General features: G+C 42.1%; 2 protein-coding genes across 6 annotated transcripts in view; one reads left to right on the plus strand and one right to left on the minus strand.

Annotated features, from left to right (window-relative positions):
• Positions 1 to 17,077, minus strand: part of ASCC1 (activating signal cointegrator 1 complex subunit 1) — a 138,521-nt gene that overhangs the window by 112,617 nt on the left and 8,827 nt on the right. Inside the window, exon 1 of one of the 2 annotated variants that reach the window (XM_010852255.1) lies at positions 184 to 1,277. The exons of the other annotated variant lie outside the window; for it this stretch is intronic. The gene's annotated coding sequence lies outside the window, so the exon portion shown is untranslated. Of the gene's footprint in view, positions 1 to 183; positions 1,278 to 17,077 lie in introns of those variants that run through there. 2 annotated transcript variants of the gene reach the window in all.
• Positions 15 to 10,356, plus strand: ANAPC16 (anaphase promoting complex subunit 16). Of its 4 annotated transcripts, none has more exons than XM_010852249.1 (5): positions 15 to 115; positions 1,339 to 1,474; positions 2,956 to 3,124; positions 8,423 to 8,497; positions 9,532 to 10,356. In XM_010852249.1, exons 3-5 carry the CDS (start codon positions 2,983 to 2,985, stop codon positions 9,645 to 9,647), a joined length of 333 nt encoding a protein of 110 aa, XP_010850551.1. In that variant the 5' UTR covers positions 15 to 115; positions 1,339 to 1,474; positions 2,956 to 2,982; the 3' UTR covers positions 9,648 to 10,356. The 4 variants fall into 4 exon arrangements, with proteins under 4 accessions (XP_010850551.1, XP_010850552.1, XP_010850554.1 ...); XM_010852250.1 differs by having other exon boundaries at positions 1,339 to 1,435; XM_010852251.1 differs by having other exon boundaries at positions 23 to 115; positions 1,313 to 1,474.

Here is a 17,077-nt window from a genome sequence, read left to right on the forward strand (position 1 = left end):
CGCCGCGGCCGCCGCGGGCTCCCTCCGCACGGGCGCGAGCACGCCGCCGCCCTCGTCGTGGAAAACGCAGCCGGTTCAGTTGGGGGCGGGGCTGTAAAGTGCCAAAGCAGCCGAGGTAAGTGGTCGAGGGCTCAGGGACCCTCAGGAGCTTGCTGGAAAGGGAGCTGATCCCTGAGATCCTACCTGAAGGGACTAGTGAAGTGGAGAAAGGAGGAGGAGGAACTGGAGCCTGCCGCAGAGGGCGTGTAAGAGGAAATTTCCTCAGGCCGCACGAGACAATTGCGCATGCGGGCCAAGCGGTGGCGCCTGCGCAGTGGGATGGCGCCGGTGGTGTCGCCCCCTGGAGAGGTCTGGGTGGGTGTGGGGTCATGGCTTGGAGTTAGCTTGGGAACAGCTGACGTTCTGACCCATCTTCTCTTCATCCCCTTTCCACCTACGCTGTTTTTAGCTGCAGCACCTTTTTGATTGGTAATCCAGCTATTTGGAATGATTTCTGATGATAGAGTTTAATAATTGCTTGTCTTTTTGATAAGGAGACTTTTTAAAAAGGATTCTTTTCAAGAATATAAGCATGTATCTGCCAGAAAGGAAAGTGGTTTATGAATATGAGGTCATCCCTATCATGCATGAAGTAAATGTGTTGATCATCCTGTCACTGTGAACACAACCATGCAATATCTCTGCTCTGCTGTAAGAATCTCTACTTCCAATCTAGCTTATTGGGTCAAGTCCCAGCTTATGTCATCATTAGGATTTAAATATTCAACAAATGTTACTGAGCACCTACCTTGAGCCTGGCAGCCTAATTGGAAAAATAGTTGTCCAAATAGATCTACAGAATGAGGGAGAAAAACCAGTAATGAACCCACCCTCCTGACATCAAACTTATCTATCCCCTGCTAGCCCTGTGTTCTGTCATTTGTTCCTTATTCATTCAGGAAACACTGCAATCCAGGTTCTGTGCTAGGCCTTGAGAGTAGAAAGACAACTCCTTCCCCTTTTCCTAAGAAAAGGGTTCTTCCTAAGATCATTAACCTTAAAATGAAAGTATGGGGTGCATTTTCCCTCTTCCTGAGCATGCTTTCCATTCTAAGAGACATGAGACATTGACACTGTGTCAAATGGAGAGAATTAAGACTTTTCCCATGAGTGTGTTGAAACATAGTAAGTATCAAAAACTGGAATCTGCAGAAGAAAAAAAAAAGATTCAGGACTAAATATTCATTGGTAGTTTTGGATAGCTGTTGTTTACTGTGCCTATGAGTGTTCAAATGCTTTAGTTATATTAACCTTCCTGACACCTCTGATGTAGGTACTGTCATTATCTGCATTCTATAGATGAGGCAGCTGAGGAGCAGAGAGGTCGAGTGATTTGTCCAGAATCAGACGGCAAGTAACAAAGCCAGGACGTGAACCTGGGCCAAGAGGCTTCAGAGTGAGCTCTTAATCACTGTGCTGTTTCACCTCTCACAGGGTACATGTTGTTTAGTCACTCTGTCGTGTCTGACTCTTTGCAGCCCCAGGACTATAGCCCACTAGGGTCCTGTGTCCCCATGGGATCCCAGGCAGGAATACAAGAGTGGGCTTCCATTTCCTTCTCCAGGGGATCTTCCCAACCCAGGGATCGAGCCCATGTCTCCTGCATTGACAAGTGGATTCTTTACCACTGAGCCACCTGGGAACCCCATATAGCACATGACAATGCAATAAAGCCATTGCTTTAAAAATGGCACAACAAATAAGCTGAAGTCTGTATGCCTATGTGCAAAATGGGGGGATTGGATTAAATGATCTTTAAGGAATCTTGTGGTTCCTGTGAAATGTTAACTCATTTAGCAAACATTTATTTAAATCAACAGCTAGTTGGTATAAGCCAAGCATAATGTTTGGTCTTGGTAATCAGAATGCCTGCCTTTATAGAGCGGTTCCAAACTAGGGTTTATTGTGAGTTTCACTTTAACTTTGGTTACCACCTGCTGGTAGCATTCAAAATTTAACCTAAATCTTTAAAGCTAAAAATTACTTAGGTAATCTTTCCATCTCAGCAGAAAACTGCTTATATGTGTTAAAATTATTGCTAATTCTGCACTCCACTTTTCAACCCTGGCTGTTTTATGTCTTGAATGATAGTTCTGAGTTTGAAAGAAGACTGTTCTTTTTTATATGGAAAACATAAACCTTTTAGAATCTTCTGTAAATGTGTAGTGTAAGCTTCTATGTTGTTTTGAACTTGTTAAAGGAGACATGTATTTGGTATACAGATTTTCTCATTTACATTTGGACCTTTTGATTTTTTAATTTGATACAGGGTTAAACACTCACAGCCCCTCTAATTCCTAATAAGCCATGATTCTAAGATCATTCTTGAACTATTTTGTTCCAGTTTTGGGACACCACCAAGTGATCAATTTGGGTATTACATTTGGATGAAAAAAATTTTAATTTAATGAAAGGGCCAGTATGTATTTCCTAACCATTCCCCTTCCTTGGGAACAGAACATAGTGTTATTCTGAAATTTTATTTGGAAAATTTTATAAGTGAATTTCTTGGTGTGGCTTGGTCAGGATGTATCCAAGACAAACTGTCCCATGAGGCATGGTTGTTTTATCCTCATATAATTTATTTCCTCAGTCAAATTGCTACCTTGGCACTGCCATATCACCCTTTCATAACCCATAAATCACCCACAGTCAATCCCAAATGACATAAACAGTTTGCTAATGGTAGGAAGCAGTGTTTTGTGTAGAAAAACTAAGAATAAACATATTTTCACTTAAAATCCTGAGTGACGTTTTGGCCCAAGGAGCCATAAAAGATCGTGGGAGTACAGAGGGTAGAAAAATTTGGAACTAATTCTTGACTAAACTGTATGCTGGCTTTCATGGTAGCTGGAATGAAATGCTGTCAGTCTCACTTCCATAAACTTGCCAATTGCTATTTTTCTTTCTCTGTAGTGAAGTGAGAATTCTACTGGAGAGGAAATGGCTGCCTCTTCATCCTCCTCCTCAGCTGGTGGGGTCAGTGGAAGTTCTGTCGCTGGATCTGGTTTCAGTGTCTCAGACCTTGCCCCACCACGGAAAGCCCTTTTCACCTACCCCAAAGGAGCTGGAGAGATGTTGGAAGGTGATCTCATGCTGCTTTTTGCTGAATAATTGGATTCAGACCTGCAATGAATATTAATTGTAAAGAAGCTATTAAGTGGATTAGTTACGAGTTTGTCCTGATTTCAGCTCCACATTTCATCTCTTGTCCTCATTTCAGAATATCTTTAAAACACAAATGTTTCTCCAGAATTAGAATTTTGGAGCTGAAAAAGACTTTGGAAATCATGGAGGTCATTTAGAGTTATTTAGATCCAGAAAAGATAAAGTGATTTGACCATGTGAAAAGACAGTCAGCACTTGAACCAGGAATTCCATTACACTCCTGCTCCAGTTTGCTTTATCCTGGCACCAGTCGGCTTCCCTATGGTTAGTAGGTTTCATATATTTTTTTTTCTAATATAATTCACTTATAGATAGATGAAGAGATTCTGAGAGAAAATAAAAACCAATCTACTGTTCTTACGTGGCCCACTGCAGGACAGTGTGGTGTGGTTTCTCAAGCACTGGAGCTGGATCTGCATCGAATCATCCCCCATCTTATTCCGCACACATTTGCAAACTGGCTGGCCAAGATCAGGGCACAGGCTATAAGCATGAAACAACTTTAGCACCTAGAATTCATCAGGTACACTTCACTTTAGGAGATGGACCAATAAATTCTTAATAGAGAGCATTAAAACCTCCTAAAGAGCTTATTTAAAATGCACATTTCTGGCTCACCTATAGATTCCAAATTAGTCTATAGCACAGGAATCTCCATTTCGACTAACATCCAGGGGATTCTCATAAAAATGGCCCTTAACTATTAAACTATTCTTCCTGCCTCAGAAAAAATCAGCCAAGAACCTATTAAAGATTCAAAATCTTGATTCTAGCACATCTGTGCTTAATTGTATATTGATCCTTTTTGCTTTAAATATTGCAAATTTCAGTAAATATACTTAAAAATTAATCTGGAAATATCTGAGAAAGGCACAGACTGTAGTTAAGAGTCAGCTTTTGGGGGGTGGTCTTCATTTATATCAGGTATAATAAAAAGCAGAGGTTTGGATTAAGCCAACGCAGACAGAAGTATCACTTGTGACAGGAAAACATAGGAAGACTGGGACCATAGGGAGGACTGGGACTAAACATAGGAAGACTTTTTAGAATTGGTTCAAATCATGATTGGTGAAGTAAACAATCAGATACTGTAGTTAGTGATACATATGAGGTGTATGTACTGATACTTCTGTCTATGCCCTTTTGTTTTCTCCAATTAGCTGAATACTCAAGCTAACATCACGGAGTCTGGAGGTAGTGAACGTCTAGGGCCTTGTTTGCCATATTTGGCACTAAAAATAAATTATGACTTAAGTTATATGCTGCAGAGACCTGGTATTAGGAAGTTTCTCCCAAAACAAATCAAAAGATGGAGGTACTTAAATTGCTTAATGAGTTTTATGGCAGCAGAAAAGGAATCCTTATTTAACAACGAACCCTTAAGATTAAAGTCATTTAAAGTCTAGCTATAAGAGGAATTTAATGCATGCGGCACCTCCGTGGTCTCAGAGCTGTCAGCATTCTTTGTTGGTGTACACCAGACTTCTTGGAAACATTAAAGAAGAAAGGCTTCTGAGATTAGTCTAAATGTTGATGTTCTAACAAGTGATAGTTCTGTCCACTTTTATTCCATCCCAGTATGCTTCATGGGGGACTGTGTTGCCTTTCTACTGTAGAATGAATTTAAGTTTAAATATGCAGTGCCCAGTTTTGGATTTCTTCCTTAGGTTTAAAGTTTCACCTATACATTTAAGGACAAACTGAAAACTTAGAGGTGGCAGCCCTTGAACTATCTTGAGTCAAGTGAAAAATGTTAAACTGAAAAGGCTACCCTTAAATTTGAATTAAAAGGGATGGTAGATTTGGATACCTCATCCTGCTATGTTTATGGGTGATACTACTATGCGAGTAATCTAATGCACGTGTACCTGACCATTTTTCTTGCGGTAGTTTAATGGAATACAGGCATACCTTGTTTGGTTGGGCTTTGCTGATACCGTGTATCTTACAGATTGAAGGTCTGGGCAACCTTGCCTTGAACAAGTATGTTGCGCCATTTTTTCAACAGCATTTACTCATTGCCTATCTCTGTGTCACATTTTGGTAATGCTGACAGTATTTCAAACCCTCCACCAGCAAAACGTTTACATTTCCCTGAAGGCTTGATGGTGGTTAGTATTTTTTTAGCAGTATTTTTTAGACATAACGCTATTGCACACTTAACAAACTACAGCATGGTATAAACATAACTTTTATATGCAATGGGAAACTAAAAAATTTGTGTGATTTGCTTTATTGCAGTGGTCAGGAACCAGGCCTACGACATCTCTGAGATATGCCTGCATGAAAATAGAGTAGGAAGGGTTGCCTCTTCAGAGCAAGAACAAAAGCAATTAGGTGCTGTTTATTATCTTAACAGGTTCAACTTGGTCTTGCATCCTCCTAGTCTAGGATAATAAACCCAAATAACCTGTACTTAACCTTGTGTATTAACTTCTTTGTGTATCTGCTGTCTGATATCAGACACCTCACATAAGCAGTATACTGTACAGGACTTTTCAACATTCCCCTGCCTTTGGCTAGGATTCTCTCACCCAGATATTAGTAAGCAAATTAGAGACTGCCTTCCAGTCTGAAATGGCTGGATTTTGGTGGCATCGTACGCCACTGGAGCATAAATTATCTGCCATTGCCTGTTTTCCCGCTGTGGGATAATAGGCTTTTAAATGAATTTGTTAGCATCCTATTTATTGGAGTTAACAGTAGTGTTAGATTTGGACAATTTACTGAACTTTTCACCATTTATAACCTTTACTTGTCCCTTAAGAGGAAAGCTGATGTATTGCTACTTGGTGTGTTACAAAGAGTTTGATTACAATTTCTAAATGGAAGACAGATTGCCCCAGGCTGACTCCTCTCTGGAGAAATTCCAGACTTTAGATTGTTACAGATATCACATCTAATAGGATGTAGCTAAGAAGCAGTGGACTTTGTGGTTAATACAAAGCTGCAAATCTGCAAAAATGTGTTCCATAGACATACAAAGCAGCAAAGTGATATGCAAGTGCCTTTTTGAAAGATTAGCTTACATCCTTTTGCTTTGAAGTTCATTATCAAGGGAAATATGCAAATGTTATAATTTAAGCATTTATCCTAATAACACCTGTGATTAAATGTAAGCGGGAGGTAGCACTTTGAAGAGCTTGCAAACAAATCTTGGCCTGGTCCTTACAGCCAGAATCCCCACTGCCTTGTGTGATATCCTCAAGTTCAGAATCAAACCACCTGAGAAGAGCTCTAATTCCGTATGCTTTGCTCTTCCTAAAATAAAACTTAAGTTATAATTTGATTCTTTAAGCAAGGGTATGAATGCTGGCATACTTACACAATTTATTAGGCATAATAAATTGCATCATTAGTGTCAAATGTTCACACAGTCCCTCTTCCCATTGTGGGATTCATAGTTATTTTCAGGCAATTTCCCTTATTTGAAAAACTCAGTAATATCATTGGCTTACATTTCCCTTATTTGAAAAACTCAGTAATATCATCTTAACATCATAGATCTTTAAACTGGACAGCCAGTATAATATTCAATAATTGAAAATTAAATTTTTGCTCAGTTTAGATGATATACTTATAAATGAGTTACATTCTGCCAGAGGAATGGGGTGGGAGGAGGGAATGGGATCATATCCCCATATGACACAATATTTAGAATCATCTTCCAATATTTAGAAAAGAAGTTGAGTTTAAAGAATAACACTCTCCTCAAAGTCTACATCACTATATGAAATTATATTTTGAAATAATATATAATATGCATATATATTGCTAAGTTGCTTCAGTCATGTCCGACTCTGTGCAACCCCATAGACGGCAGCCCACCAGGCTCCCCCATCCCTGGGATTCTCCAGGCAAGAACACTGGAGTGCGTTGCCATTTCCTTCTCCAATGCATGAAAGTGAAAAGTGAAAGGGAAGTTGCTCAGTCATGTCTGACTCCTAGCGACCCCATGGACTGCAGCCCACCAGGCTCCTCCGTCCATGGGATTTTCCAGGCAAGAGTACTGGAGTGGGGTGCCATTGCCTTCTCCGATGCATATATATTAATACATAATAATTTTCATACATATTATGTATGGAATAATTATATTTTTGCACCAATTTTGAAGATATTAGAAGCCCTCTTGGTCATATATTTAAGCTATTTGAATATAGTATCTATGGTTTTTCTTATTTATCATGAGCTTCTGAAATGAGGTCTTCCTTGTGTGAAACTCAGCATGAAGCCAGAATATGTTAGTCCTGTCTCCTTGTCACTTAATAGCTGGTTGACGGCAGCAACCCGTGATTGATGGGTGAGTGCTTGACACCCAGCAGTGTTGGCATGAACTGCCATCTAAAAAAAGACAGCCGTGTCCTCTACCTTCATTTGTTTTAGAATTTCTGCAATAAGATCCCTTCCCTGAATGGTTTCTGCTACCCCATGAAGTCACATTTTCCTACATGAGTTCTACGTCTTTAGGGGTATGTTTTGTTGGATCAGCCCTTGCCTGATAAGGAATAACATGAACTAGCTTATGTTTCACAATCATCTTCCAAGTACTGGGGTGACTGAATTAGCTACCTTCATGTATCCAGTTCTTGGCATCAGTACAATGCTAGGTTCTGAAATTGCACCATACTTTTATCACCATCCAAATTGCAGTGTTCTGGTTTAGTTGGAAAATCAAGGTTACAATTTGCGTTTACAGAATGAAATTTCCCAGCAGTGTTTGTGATGGTCACTGTGATATAATTTGATATACAAAATATTGACAATAGCTGTTTTTCTTCAACTTTACTTTGTGGAATGAAAACGATTAAGAGTTTTGGTGTACCTTTGTATTTTCAAAGTTCAGGGCCACATGGCCAAATGCGTTAGTTGTCAGTGATTGCTTGACATACAAAATAGGAGAACATTAAGAAATTGTCAAGTTAGGATGGGAGAAATGGTGACCAGGACATCAGACTGGGGTTTCTTGTTTTTGTTATTTTAACACTATTTTTAAACTCTTGAACAAGTAGAGGGACTATTTTAACATTCTAGGTATAGAAGTAGCTTTTATAACACAGTATTGTTAATTCTAAGTGAAACAGAAGCCCTTTGTAAACACTGAAAACCAGACCTGAATGTAAAAGCAGGGAGAATGGATGTGTTTACTACGTTTATCAGAAGCCATTAGATTAAAATGGACTGGAGCAGATTAAAACTTGTCCTCTTCTGTTTCTAGACGGCTCTGAGAGATTCCTCTGTGAATCTGTTTTCAGCTATCAAGTGGCGTCTACGCTTAAACAGGTGAAACATGGTAAGCACATGAGTACTGTGTACTTAACTGAAAATGAACTTACTAGGGAGCGGAAGGGTGGGAGAGGGGCACTTAGAAAGGTCAGAGTGCTCTGTAACAAAAACTCAGCAAGGCTACTCAAGTGGACTTCCCAAATTGCCTGCAGACAAGAACATTCTACAGCTCTTAATCCACGCATAATGTTACATTAAGGCTTAAATTTGAAGTCAGAGGGGTTAGTTTTCTAGGGGAGTTAATGCTTCCTGCTGCTGCTGCTAAGTCGCTTCAGTCATGTCCGACTCTGTGTGACCCCATAGACGGCAGCCCACCAGGCTCCCCCGTCCCTGGGATTCTCCAGGCAAGAACACTGGAGTGGGTTGCCATTTCCTTCTCCTCTTGTATTGCTTTTTCCACTCCTTCCTGAAAGCTTCTTTTCCTGTTGTCCTCCACTGGTAGCACTGTCTGCATCTTCGGGTGTGTATGTAATACTTCTTGGTCTACCTGGATTCGAAGATCCTGGTAACACCTTTTCTACTCTATCATGCCTCACCAGGTCTTCATTATGCATCAGGGAACTCTGTTCCACCACCAAACCAGACTGCTTCTCCCCTGAGAACATAATGTTGGGGTGGGTGGGGGTAGGGGGAGCTGCAATTGCTTGTAACCCTAGGTTTTTGGCTTTTTGGGTTTGTTTGTTTTTTGTAGCATACAGGATCTTAGTTCCCCAACCAGGAATAGAACCAGTTCCCCCTGCAGTGGAAGCACAGATTCTTAACTACTTGTAACCCTAGATTCTTAGTAGCAGTCACAAATTTCGTACACAAATGGCATGGAATATAAGTACTACTGTTTTTTTAAGATTGTCTTAAGTAATTATCCTACAATTAAAAATAAAATGTAAATTAAAAGATTAGGTCTTCTGACAACATAGGGTAAGACCCCATTACTAGAATATTGAGGGGGGAAAAAATCTTTCTAGAAATTATTTTTAAATCAGTCATCATCTTGCTGCTTGGTGTATAATTAATAAATACTATCTCATTGGTTCTTTACAGATCAGCAGGTTGCTCGGATGGAAAAACTAGCTGGTTTGGTAGAAGAGCTGGAGGCAGATGAATGGCGATTTAAACCCATCGAGCAGCTGCTGGGGTTCACACCCTCTTCAGGTTAACCTGGCCTGGATGGTCATCTCGGGTGCACGGCAAGTGCAGGTCTAGCAAGGAACTTTTCTTACAATGTATATAGCCATCCAGAGATTCACGGCTCCATCACTGAACTGTTAATTCATATTCATACTTGGTTTCTCTGTGTCTATACACAAGCAACAAATTCTTAAGTGTGTGATCTTGCAGGGAAATGTTTTGCTTATTTGTTTAAAAAAGTATTGAGAATTGGATTTAGACGGTCGACATCAGAGAACCAGGAAGTTTGGGTTTAAAAGAGATTTATAAAACTTCACAATCCAGGACACATGGCAGAATTGGCCAGATGAAAGACATCCCTCCTGTCATCCACGCAGTTCCTAGAATCCTCACTAGTCAAGTCCAAGGTCAGGATCTGAAGTTATAAAATACATTTCTGACCTAAAACCCTTCTTTTTGCAGATGAATGTGATTTCGACTCAGGACTTGTCCAAATTAGGAATTTTTTAATGTTTGGGATTTTTTCTATTTTTAGACATCTAATTCTATAGATTCTAACTTTTTCTAACCTCTTCTAGGCATGCCAATGCTGGCAAAAAGAATTGCTTTTTGAATGTTGAAGTTCTTGTAAAAATAAAGCAGTGAGCAAAATCCTTTTAAACACAGAAATCCTGAGTTCATCTTGTTGGTGGGCTCTGGCAATTCTGTAGCAAATAAATCCTTTGAAAGAACTCCAAATTGGTTTCTTTATCCTTTCAAAGCCTCAGGGATTTGGGATAGGGGGAAGAGGTCAAATTACTTTTTTATAAGAAGGGAATCTAAAAACCATTTCTCCTAAACAAATGGTAGATTTGCTTCATCTCAGGGATATTTGTTTTTTTAGAAGTATATGAATTTATCATCAACATCTAAGTAGGTTTTTAACCATGATAAGGAAAAACCTGATAAGCTAAGAGATAATCTTTTGTTTTTCCTCATGGGACCCCCACGTCCACACTACATAGTTAGGAGAATCATTTAGATTGTATGCAAATTTTGCCCCAGACAGAATTTGCCTTTCTCCTCATTAATAACTTGTTCCTGACCTGCTTAGAGTCAGTTAATTATGAATAAATAAAATCCCAGTAGCAGTTGGCCTTAATCTCAGGAGTTCAGAACGTTTTAATACATACTCCGTGACAAGGAGGTGGTGGCCTCATTGAGTTGATACGGAATCTGAGCACAGGGAAGATGAAGACCCACACATGGCCACGTAAGCCCAGACTCCGAAGAAAATCTTGGAACTTAAAACAGATGGCAGTTTACTGACAATTCAGCCCACTAACCTTGTCTCTGAAGCACATCAGAGCACAAAAATTACGAGCCCTCAAACTCACTAATTTCCATGTAATACTTCTTAACCTAAACCAGTTCCATTATTGAAAGCCATTGAATTTCCTAACATTGTTCTTTTGGGTATCAACCATCTTCATGATTACCAAAGGAAAAATTTTAAATACCTAGTCTGCAATAAACCTTTCAATCATATTTTCAGTGACAGTTTAGAAACAATCACTGACTTTCATTGATTTATGTAACTAGAGGACCCACCCACTATATTACCTCGTCTTTACCCTCTGGTATTGAACTTAAAGAATTTTTGTCTCTTTAAGTTGTACATTTCTTTTCATGGCCTTAGAAATTGAAGAGATCTATAGAGTTCAGTGGAAATACTTTCTGAAGCACCTTTTCCAGAGACCGTTCAGCTTCTCCTTGAGTGCTGCCAGAAACAAGACCCTCACTGTTTGAAGATGGCCCCTCCCTCTCTGCACGTTTCTGTTGGTCATTATGTCTCATCTATAACTCCTATTACCATGCTTTGGGCTTGAAGATGGACCTGTTGTTCATCTTTCATCACTTCTGCACTCATTATGTGCCAGTCACTCAAAGGAACTAATTATAGTCCTTTCAGTAACACTGCAAGATATTTAAAAAAAGCCCTAATACAGATGAACTTAAAGCTCAGAGAAGGCATTACTACATGCCCAGGCTGCCTAGCTAAGTAAGTGGCCAAGTCTGGATTTGAACTGAGTGTGCCAGGCTCCAAAGCTGAGATTATTTTATATACATATATATATATAATTGAAAGGTTTATATATATATACATACACACACATATATGTATCATGCTTCATCCCACTGACCCCAACCCAGTGCCTCATACAAAGAAAAACGCTAAAATCTTTTTTTTTTCTAGTGATAAAATGAATTAACTACCTGGAGGAAATAAACCTTAATACCACCCTCCCTGCTTCCTCTCACTGCTTGGTGATAAGGTTCAATGAAGGAACAGCCTCTTCCTCTTCCTTTAAGAACTGATTGGAAGTAGCTATGTCAGTATCTACATAACCTTTTAAGATTCGGCATGATGAAGGTAGATGCTTAAGGGATACATACCTTGTGTGTGTATACCTGTCTTCCTCCTTGTGTGTGCAAGGAGGAAGACAGGGAAGATGGCAGCTAATGGCACCCCACTCCAGTACTTTTGCCTGGAAAATCCCATGGATGGAGGAGCCTGATAGGCTGCAGTCCATGGGGTCGCTAGAGTCGGACACGACTGAGCGACTTCACTTTCACTTTTCACTTTCCTGCATTGGAGAAGGAAATGGCAACCCACTCCAGTGTTCTTGCCTGGAGAATCCCAGGGATGGCGGAGCCTGGCGGGCTACCATCTATGGGGTCGCACAGAGTCGGACACGACTGAAGCGACTTAGCAACTTAGCAGCAATAGCCAGGATTTCACAGACAGCCTCCATCTTAAGAAAGCTGATGGTAACGAGTGTTTCAGTGCATAAAACACTTTGCAGTTTCATAAATGTCTCATCTTGAATCCCACATCAACCCTGTGAGATAAATGAGGCAGGTAGTTGACAGTTGAGGAAACCAGTACAGAGAAGGTAAAGTACCAAGATTATTAACCAAAGTACAGTTAACAATATAGGCCTTTCAAACCTTTATGCCTTCTAGTTTGTCATACACTAGAAAATGTGAAGGCAGAATTTGCTAATAAAGAATTGTTCACATCAGTTTGATACACAAAACTTACATAAAGCTGGTTTTACTTTTATGAAGTTAAAAATCTTACTTTTTTACTTTAATTATCTAAGATCAGCATCGAAGTTCTCAGTGTTCACTGATAAGCTTAAGTGCTTTATTTATTAGTGCCATCCTATGCCTGATACTTACCTGGAATGACAGTGGCCTGGAACTCTAAATCAAGTTCCTGACACTACGATCTCTCTGCTCAGTCCACTTACTTGAAGCCCTCAGGTTCCCTTCCCCCACATGGTTGGGAGGCCTTGAATCCCTTGTTTCCGATCAGAACGCCAGATACTGAAGTGTAGAAACTTTGGACCTTAAGGCCAAGCCAAAGGTAGAAGAAAAGAGATAGGACCAGGAGATGCCTATCATCTACAAGGAAGAGGAGGAACAGCCCAAGGACATGGTTCCCTTTCAGGCAAACCCAAGAGATAGTACACTTGGAGGAAAAGGCAGTTATGCTTCTCCCTCTCGTTTTGTCAGAGCACCTAACCTTGCCTAAAATATCTCGCCTGGCCTCCTTGTAATTGCCCAAAGTTCCAAGCAAGACAAATCCTCTCCACAAAAGAGGTACAAGGTTTAACTAACAGATACTTGGGGAAGTTTGGGGTTGCAGGCAGAAGGCAAATGATGCTGGATCTCTGGTTTCCCAGAGCTGAGTTGCGATGGAAATGGCACCAAGAGTGAAGAATGGGAGGAGGAGGCTGGAACGGGACCCTGTGCTACTAGCCTGCCTTCTTACTTCGCATCTGGTCAAAGAGGGAGTCTCAGAACTTAGAGCTGAATGGAAGAGATCTTAGAGACCATCTAGTTCATCCGCCTGGTTAACAGGCCCTTACCTGTCTCATTCATTGCTGTATGTATATTCAGTAGCTAGGACACTAGCCGGCACATGGTAGGTATGCTGCAGGTATTCACTGAGTGAATGGAAGCATGAATTTGTTGTATGTTTATGTTTACCCTCATGTGGAAGCTGGGCTAGCTGTGGTGCAGCATCCATACTGGAGAAACGCCTAAGGCAATTAGTTGACAAGACAATAAGCCAGAGCCCAGCCTAGAGCTCTCTATAATGCTGTACTGACAAGTGGAAGCTGTGTCCAAAACAGCCATGGGAGGAGCCTGGGAAGATGATGCTGGTGGCTCCCTGCCTTCCTCATAGGCTCCGGCACACAGGCCCGATGGTGGTTCCGCACGTCAGCATCCACAAGCTGCTCTCCACCTCTGCAGATACTCTGATTTCTCCAGCCTGTCCAGTCTTCCTGCTGCTGCTGCTGCTGCTAAGTCGCTTCAGTCGTGTCCAACTCTGTGCGACCCCGTAGACGGCAGCCCACCAGGCTCCTGTCCCTGGGATTCTCCAGGCAAGAATACTGGAGTGGGTTGCCATTTCCTCCTCCACCAGTCTCTGTAGAGAAGCTGCTTCTCCAGAATCCACTTACTTCATTTTTATAATATAAGCTCTTTAGGGAAGGTAATGAAACAACATACAGTTTATTACCAGGAACAACAGCTGCTGCTGCTGCTAAGTCGTTTCAGGCGTGTCCAACTCTCTGCAACCCCATAGACAGCAGCCCACCAGGCTCCTTTGTCCCTGGGATTCTCCAGGCAAGAATACTGGAGTGGGTTGCCATTTCCTACTCCAAAGGAACAACAGAGTGGATGTTTATTTCCAAATGTCTTTTATTCACTCTACAGACATTTACTGAGCACTTACTCTGTGTCTAGCATCTGCTAGCTGCTGAGGATATGCTGTCAATCAAGACACAGTCATCGGCTTTGAGTTTATATAGATATATTAAAAGAGATAAAAGTAATTTTCAGTCTAAAAACTGTATGATAACAGAAACCATGTAAAATCAGAGACAGCTAACCCAGCTGAATAAGGGTTAGAGAAGAAGAAGGAAATGGCAACCCACTCGAGCTAAGACCTGGAGAACAAGTAGGTGGGGTGAGAAGGAAGGACTCTAGATGGAAGGTACGAAATATGCAAAGGCCCAAGAGTGCGGCAGGGCATCGTGCTTCTGTGGGGCTGTGGTTGCTTTGTTATGGATGATTCATAAAGACAAGAGATGAGACAAAACTGGACCTGATGGGTTTTGCTAAGGAATTTGAACTTCAACTAGAGGACAGTGGGGAACCATTAAAGGGGTTGAAGTAGGGGAATGACAAGATCTGGTTTCACTTTAGAAATCTTAGCTGCCAGGAAGGAGAAGGCAATGGCAACCCACTCCAGTACTCTTGCCTGGAAACTCCCATGGACGGAGGAGCCTGGTAGGCTGCAGTCCATGGGGTCGAGAAGAGTCGGACGCAACTGAGCAGCTTCACTTTCACTTTTCACTTTCATGCATTGGTGAAGGAAATGGCAACCCACTCCATGTTCTTGCCTGGAGAATCCCAGGGACGGGGGAGCCTGGTGGGCTGCCGTCTATGGGGTTGCACAGAGTCGGGCAGGACTGAAGCGACTTAGCAGCAGCAGCAGCAGCTGCTGCAAGGCACAGTGCAAATTAGTGGTGATAAGACCCAGATCCTTTTGGAAGCTGTCATGGAAATCCAGGGGAGACCTAACTGCAACCTTAAAAATGTGGAGACAAGAGGATAGATTTTAACTGAGAGTTACTCAAGGAATAGCCTTATGTGGGACCTGGTAACTCGTCAGACTTGGAGAATTCAAGTAAGACACCTGGGTTTCATGTCTAAATAGCTGATGGACAGGATTCTATTCACTAAGACAGGGATACAGGGAGAGATGTGGATTCAAGGAGATATCTGGCAGTTGACTCTCTGGTCTATAGCTCAGGAGAGTGATCTGGGCTAGAGTTAGATTTGGGACTCTCCAGACTAGAGATATGCAGCCAAAGGTAGGCACGAATGGCACTGCCCAGGGAGAGAACCCAGAGTGAGAAGAGAATTAGAACCTTCTCAGAGGAGGAGGAGGAGCCCAGGAAAGCAAGTGGCAGGAAGTCACCAGAAATGGCTGGAAAATGAGGAATATGGCATCAGGGAAACCAGGAGAAAGGACATTTTAAGAAGGGGGCTGCTGCAAACACCAGTATCTGGTGTAGCCAAGCCGTTAAGTGACAGGGGTGGAGAAGGCCTTGGGACTTTACCAAGGAGCTTGTTGGTGACCTTGTCTCAAGAGCAGCCACCTAAGTGGCACAGTGGAGGCGGAGCCAGTCTGCTGTGGCTGGGAGAGTGAGTGGAAGGTGAAAATGTGGGGCCAAATCTAGGCAACACTTTTAAGAAGTTCAGTGGTAAGGGGAAGCAAAAATGAGGGGCAGGGAGCATGACAGTTAAAGGAAGAAACACAGTCAAGACATTTGTTTTGGGGAGAGGCCAGAAAGAGGGCATAATTGAGGGTGTGAGGTCCCTGACAAGTGGGAGGGATGGGACCCAGAGCCCAGGTGGGGCGATTATTAGAGGGGAAGGAGGGCGAAAGGGTAGTGCTGATGTGGGTAAATGCAGGTGAGGTGGCAGGAAGCTGAGGGAGTTCCCATCAGTAGGCTCCTTTTTTCTCTGTGATGCAGGAGGCAAGTTGGTCTGTGGCCTGTGGCAGGAGGCGGGAACAGTGGGATTGGGAATGGTCCCTGTGAAGAATGGGAAGGAGCTGACCAGGGTCAGACTGCCAAGCACATTCAGGGGCCATTTGCAGTTCAAGTCCCTAAATTTGCCATGGCAGCAGTCTGGAGAAGTATACCAGGAGCTCCTAGCAGCCTGGCAGTAGGAATAGAAAAAAAATGCATAGTTGGTGGTTATACGGCAAGCACAAGAGGGTAAGCAGATGGTTGGTCTGGGGCTAGTGAGAGAAGGAAGTGAAAACAAGAAGAGGTTACCAGAGAAAGATTAGAAGCGTCAGACATTTCTTGAGTGGAAGGCAATGGCACCCCACTCCAGTACTCTTGCCTGGAAAATCCCATGGATGGAGGAGCCTGGTGGGCTGTAGTCCATGGGGTTGCGAAGAATTGGACACGACTGAGCGTCTTCACTTTCACTTTTCACTTTCATGCATTGGAGAAGGAAATGGCAACCCACTCCAGTGTTCTTGCCTGGAGAATCCCAGGGTCGGGGGAGCCTGGTGGGCTGCCGTCAGTGGGGTCGCACAGAGTTGGACATGACTGAAGCGATTTAGCAGCAGCAGCAACTATGTCTCTGGTAATATGTAAGGCAACAGAAATACAAAGAAGGGGCAATAGTTCCCAAACCTAGCTGTGCCTCAGAATTAAGCTTAATAAAAATACAGACTCGCTAGCATGATTCCTGGGATCCAACAGGTCTATAATTGGGGGTCTCGTGTAACTCTCCTGCAGCCAGTTGAGAAAACACTTGGACCAGTGAAAAAAGCAGAGAAGTCAACAGAAACACGGAATCTGTACAGCACCATAACTCC

The sequence above is a fragment of the Bison bison genome, unplaced genomic scaffold, assembly GCF_000754665.1.
Source record: "Bison bison bison isolate TAMUID 2011002044 unplaced genomic scaffold, Bison_UMD1.0 scf7180017864309, whole genome shotgun sequence".
Taxonomy (NCBI): domain Eukaryota; kingdom Metazoa; phylum Chordata; class Mammalia; order Artiodactyla; family Bovidae; genus Bison; species Bison bison.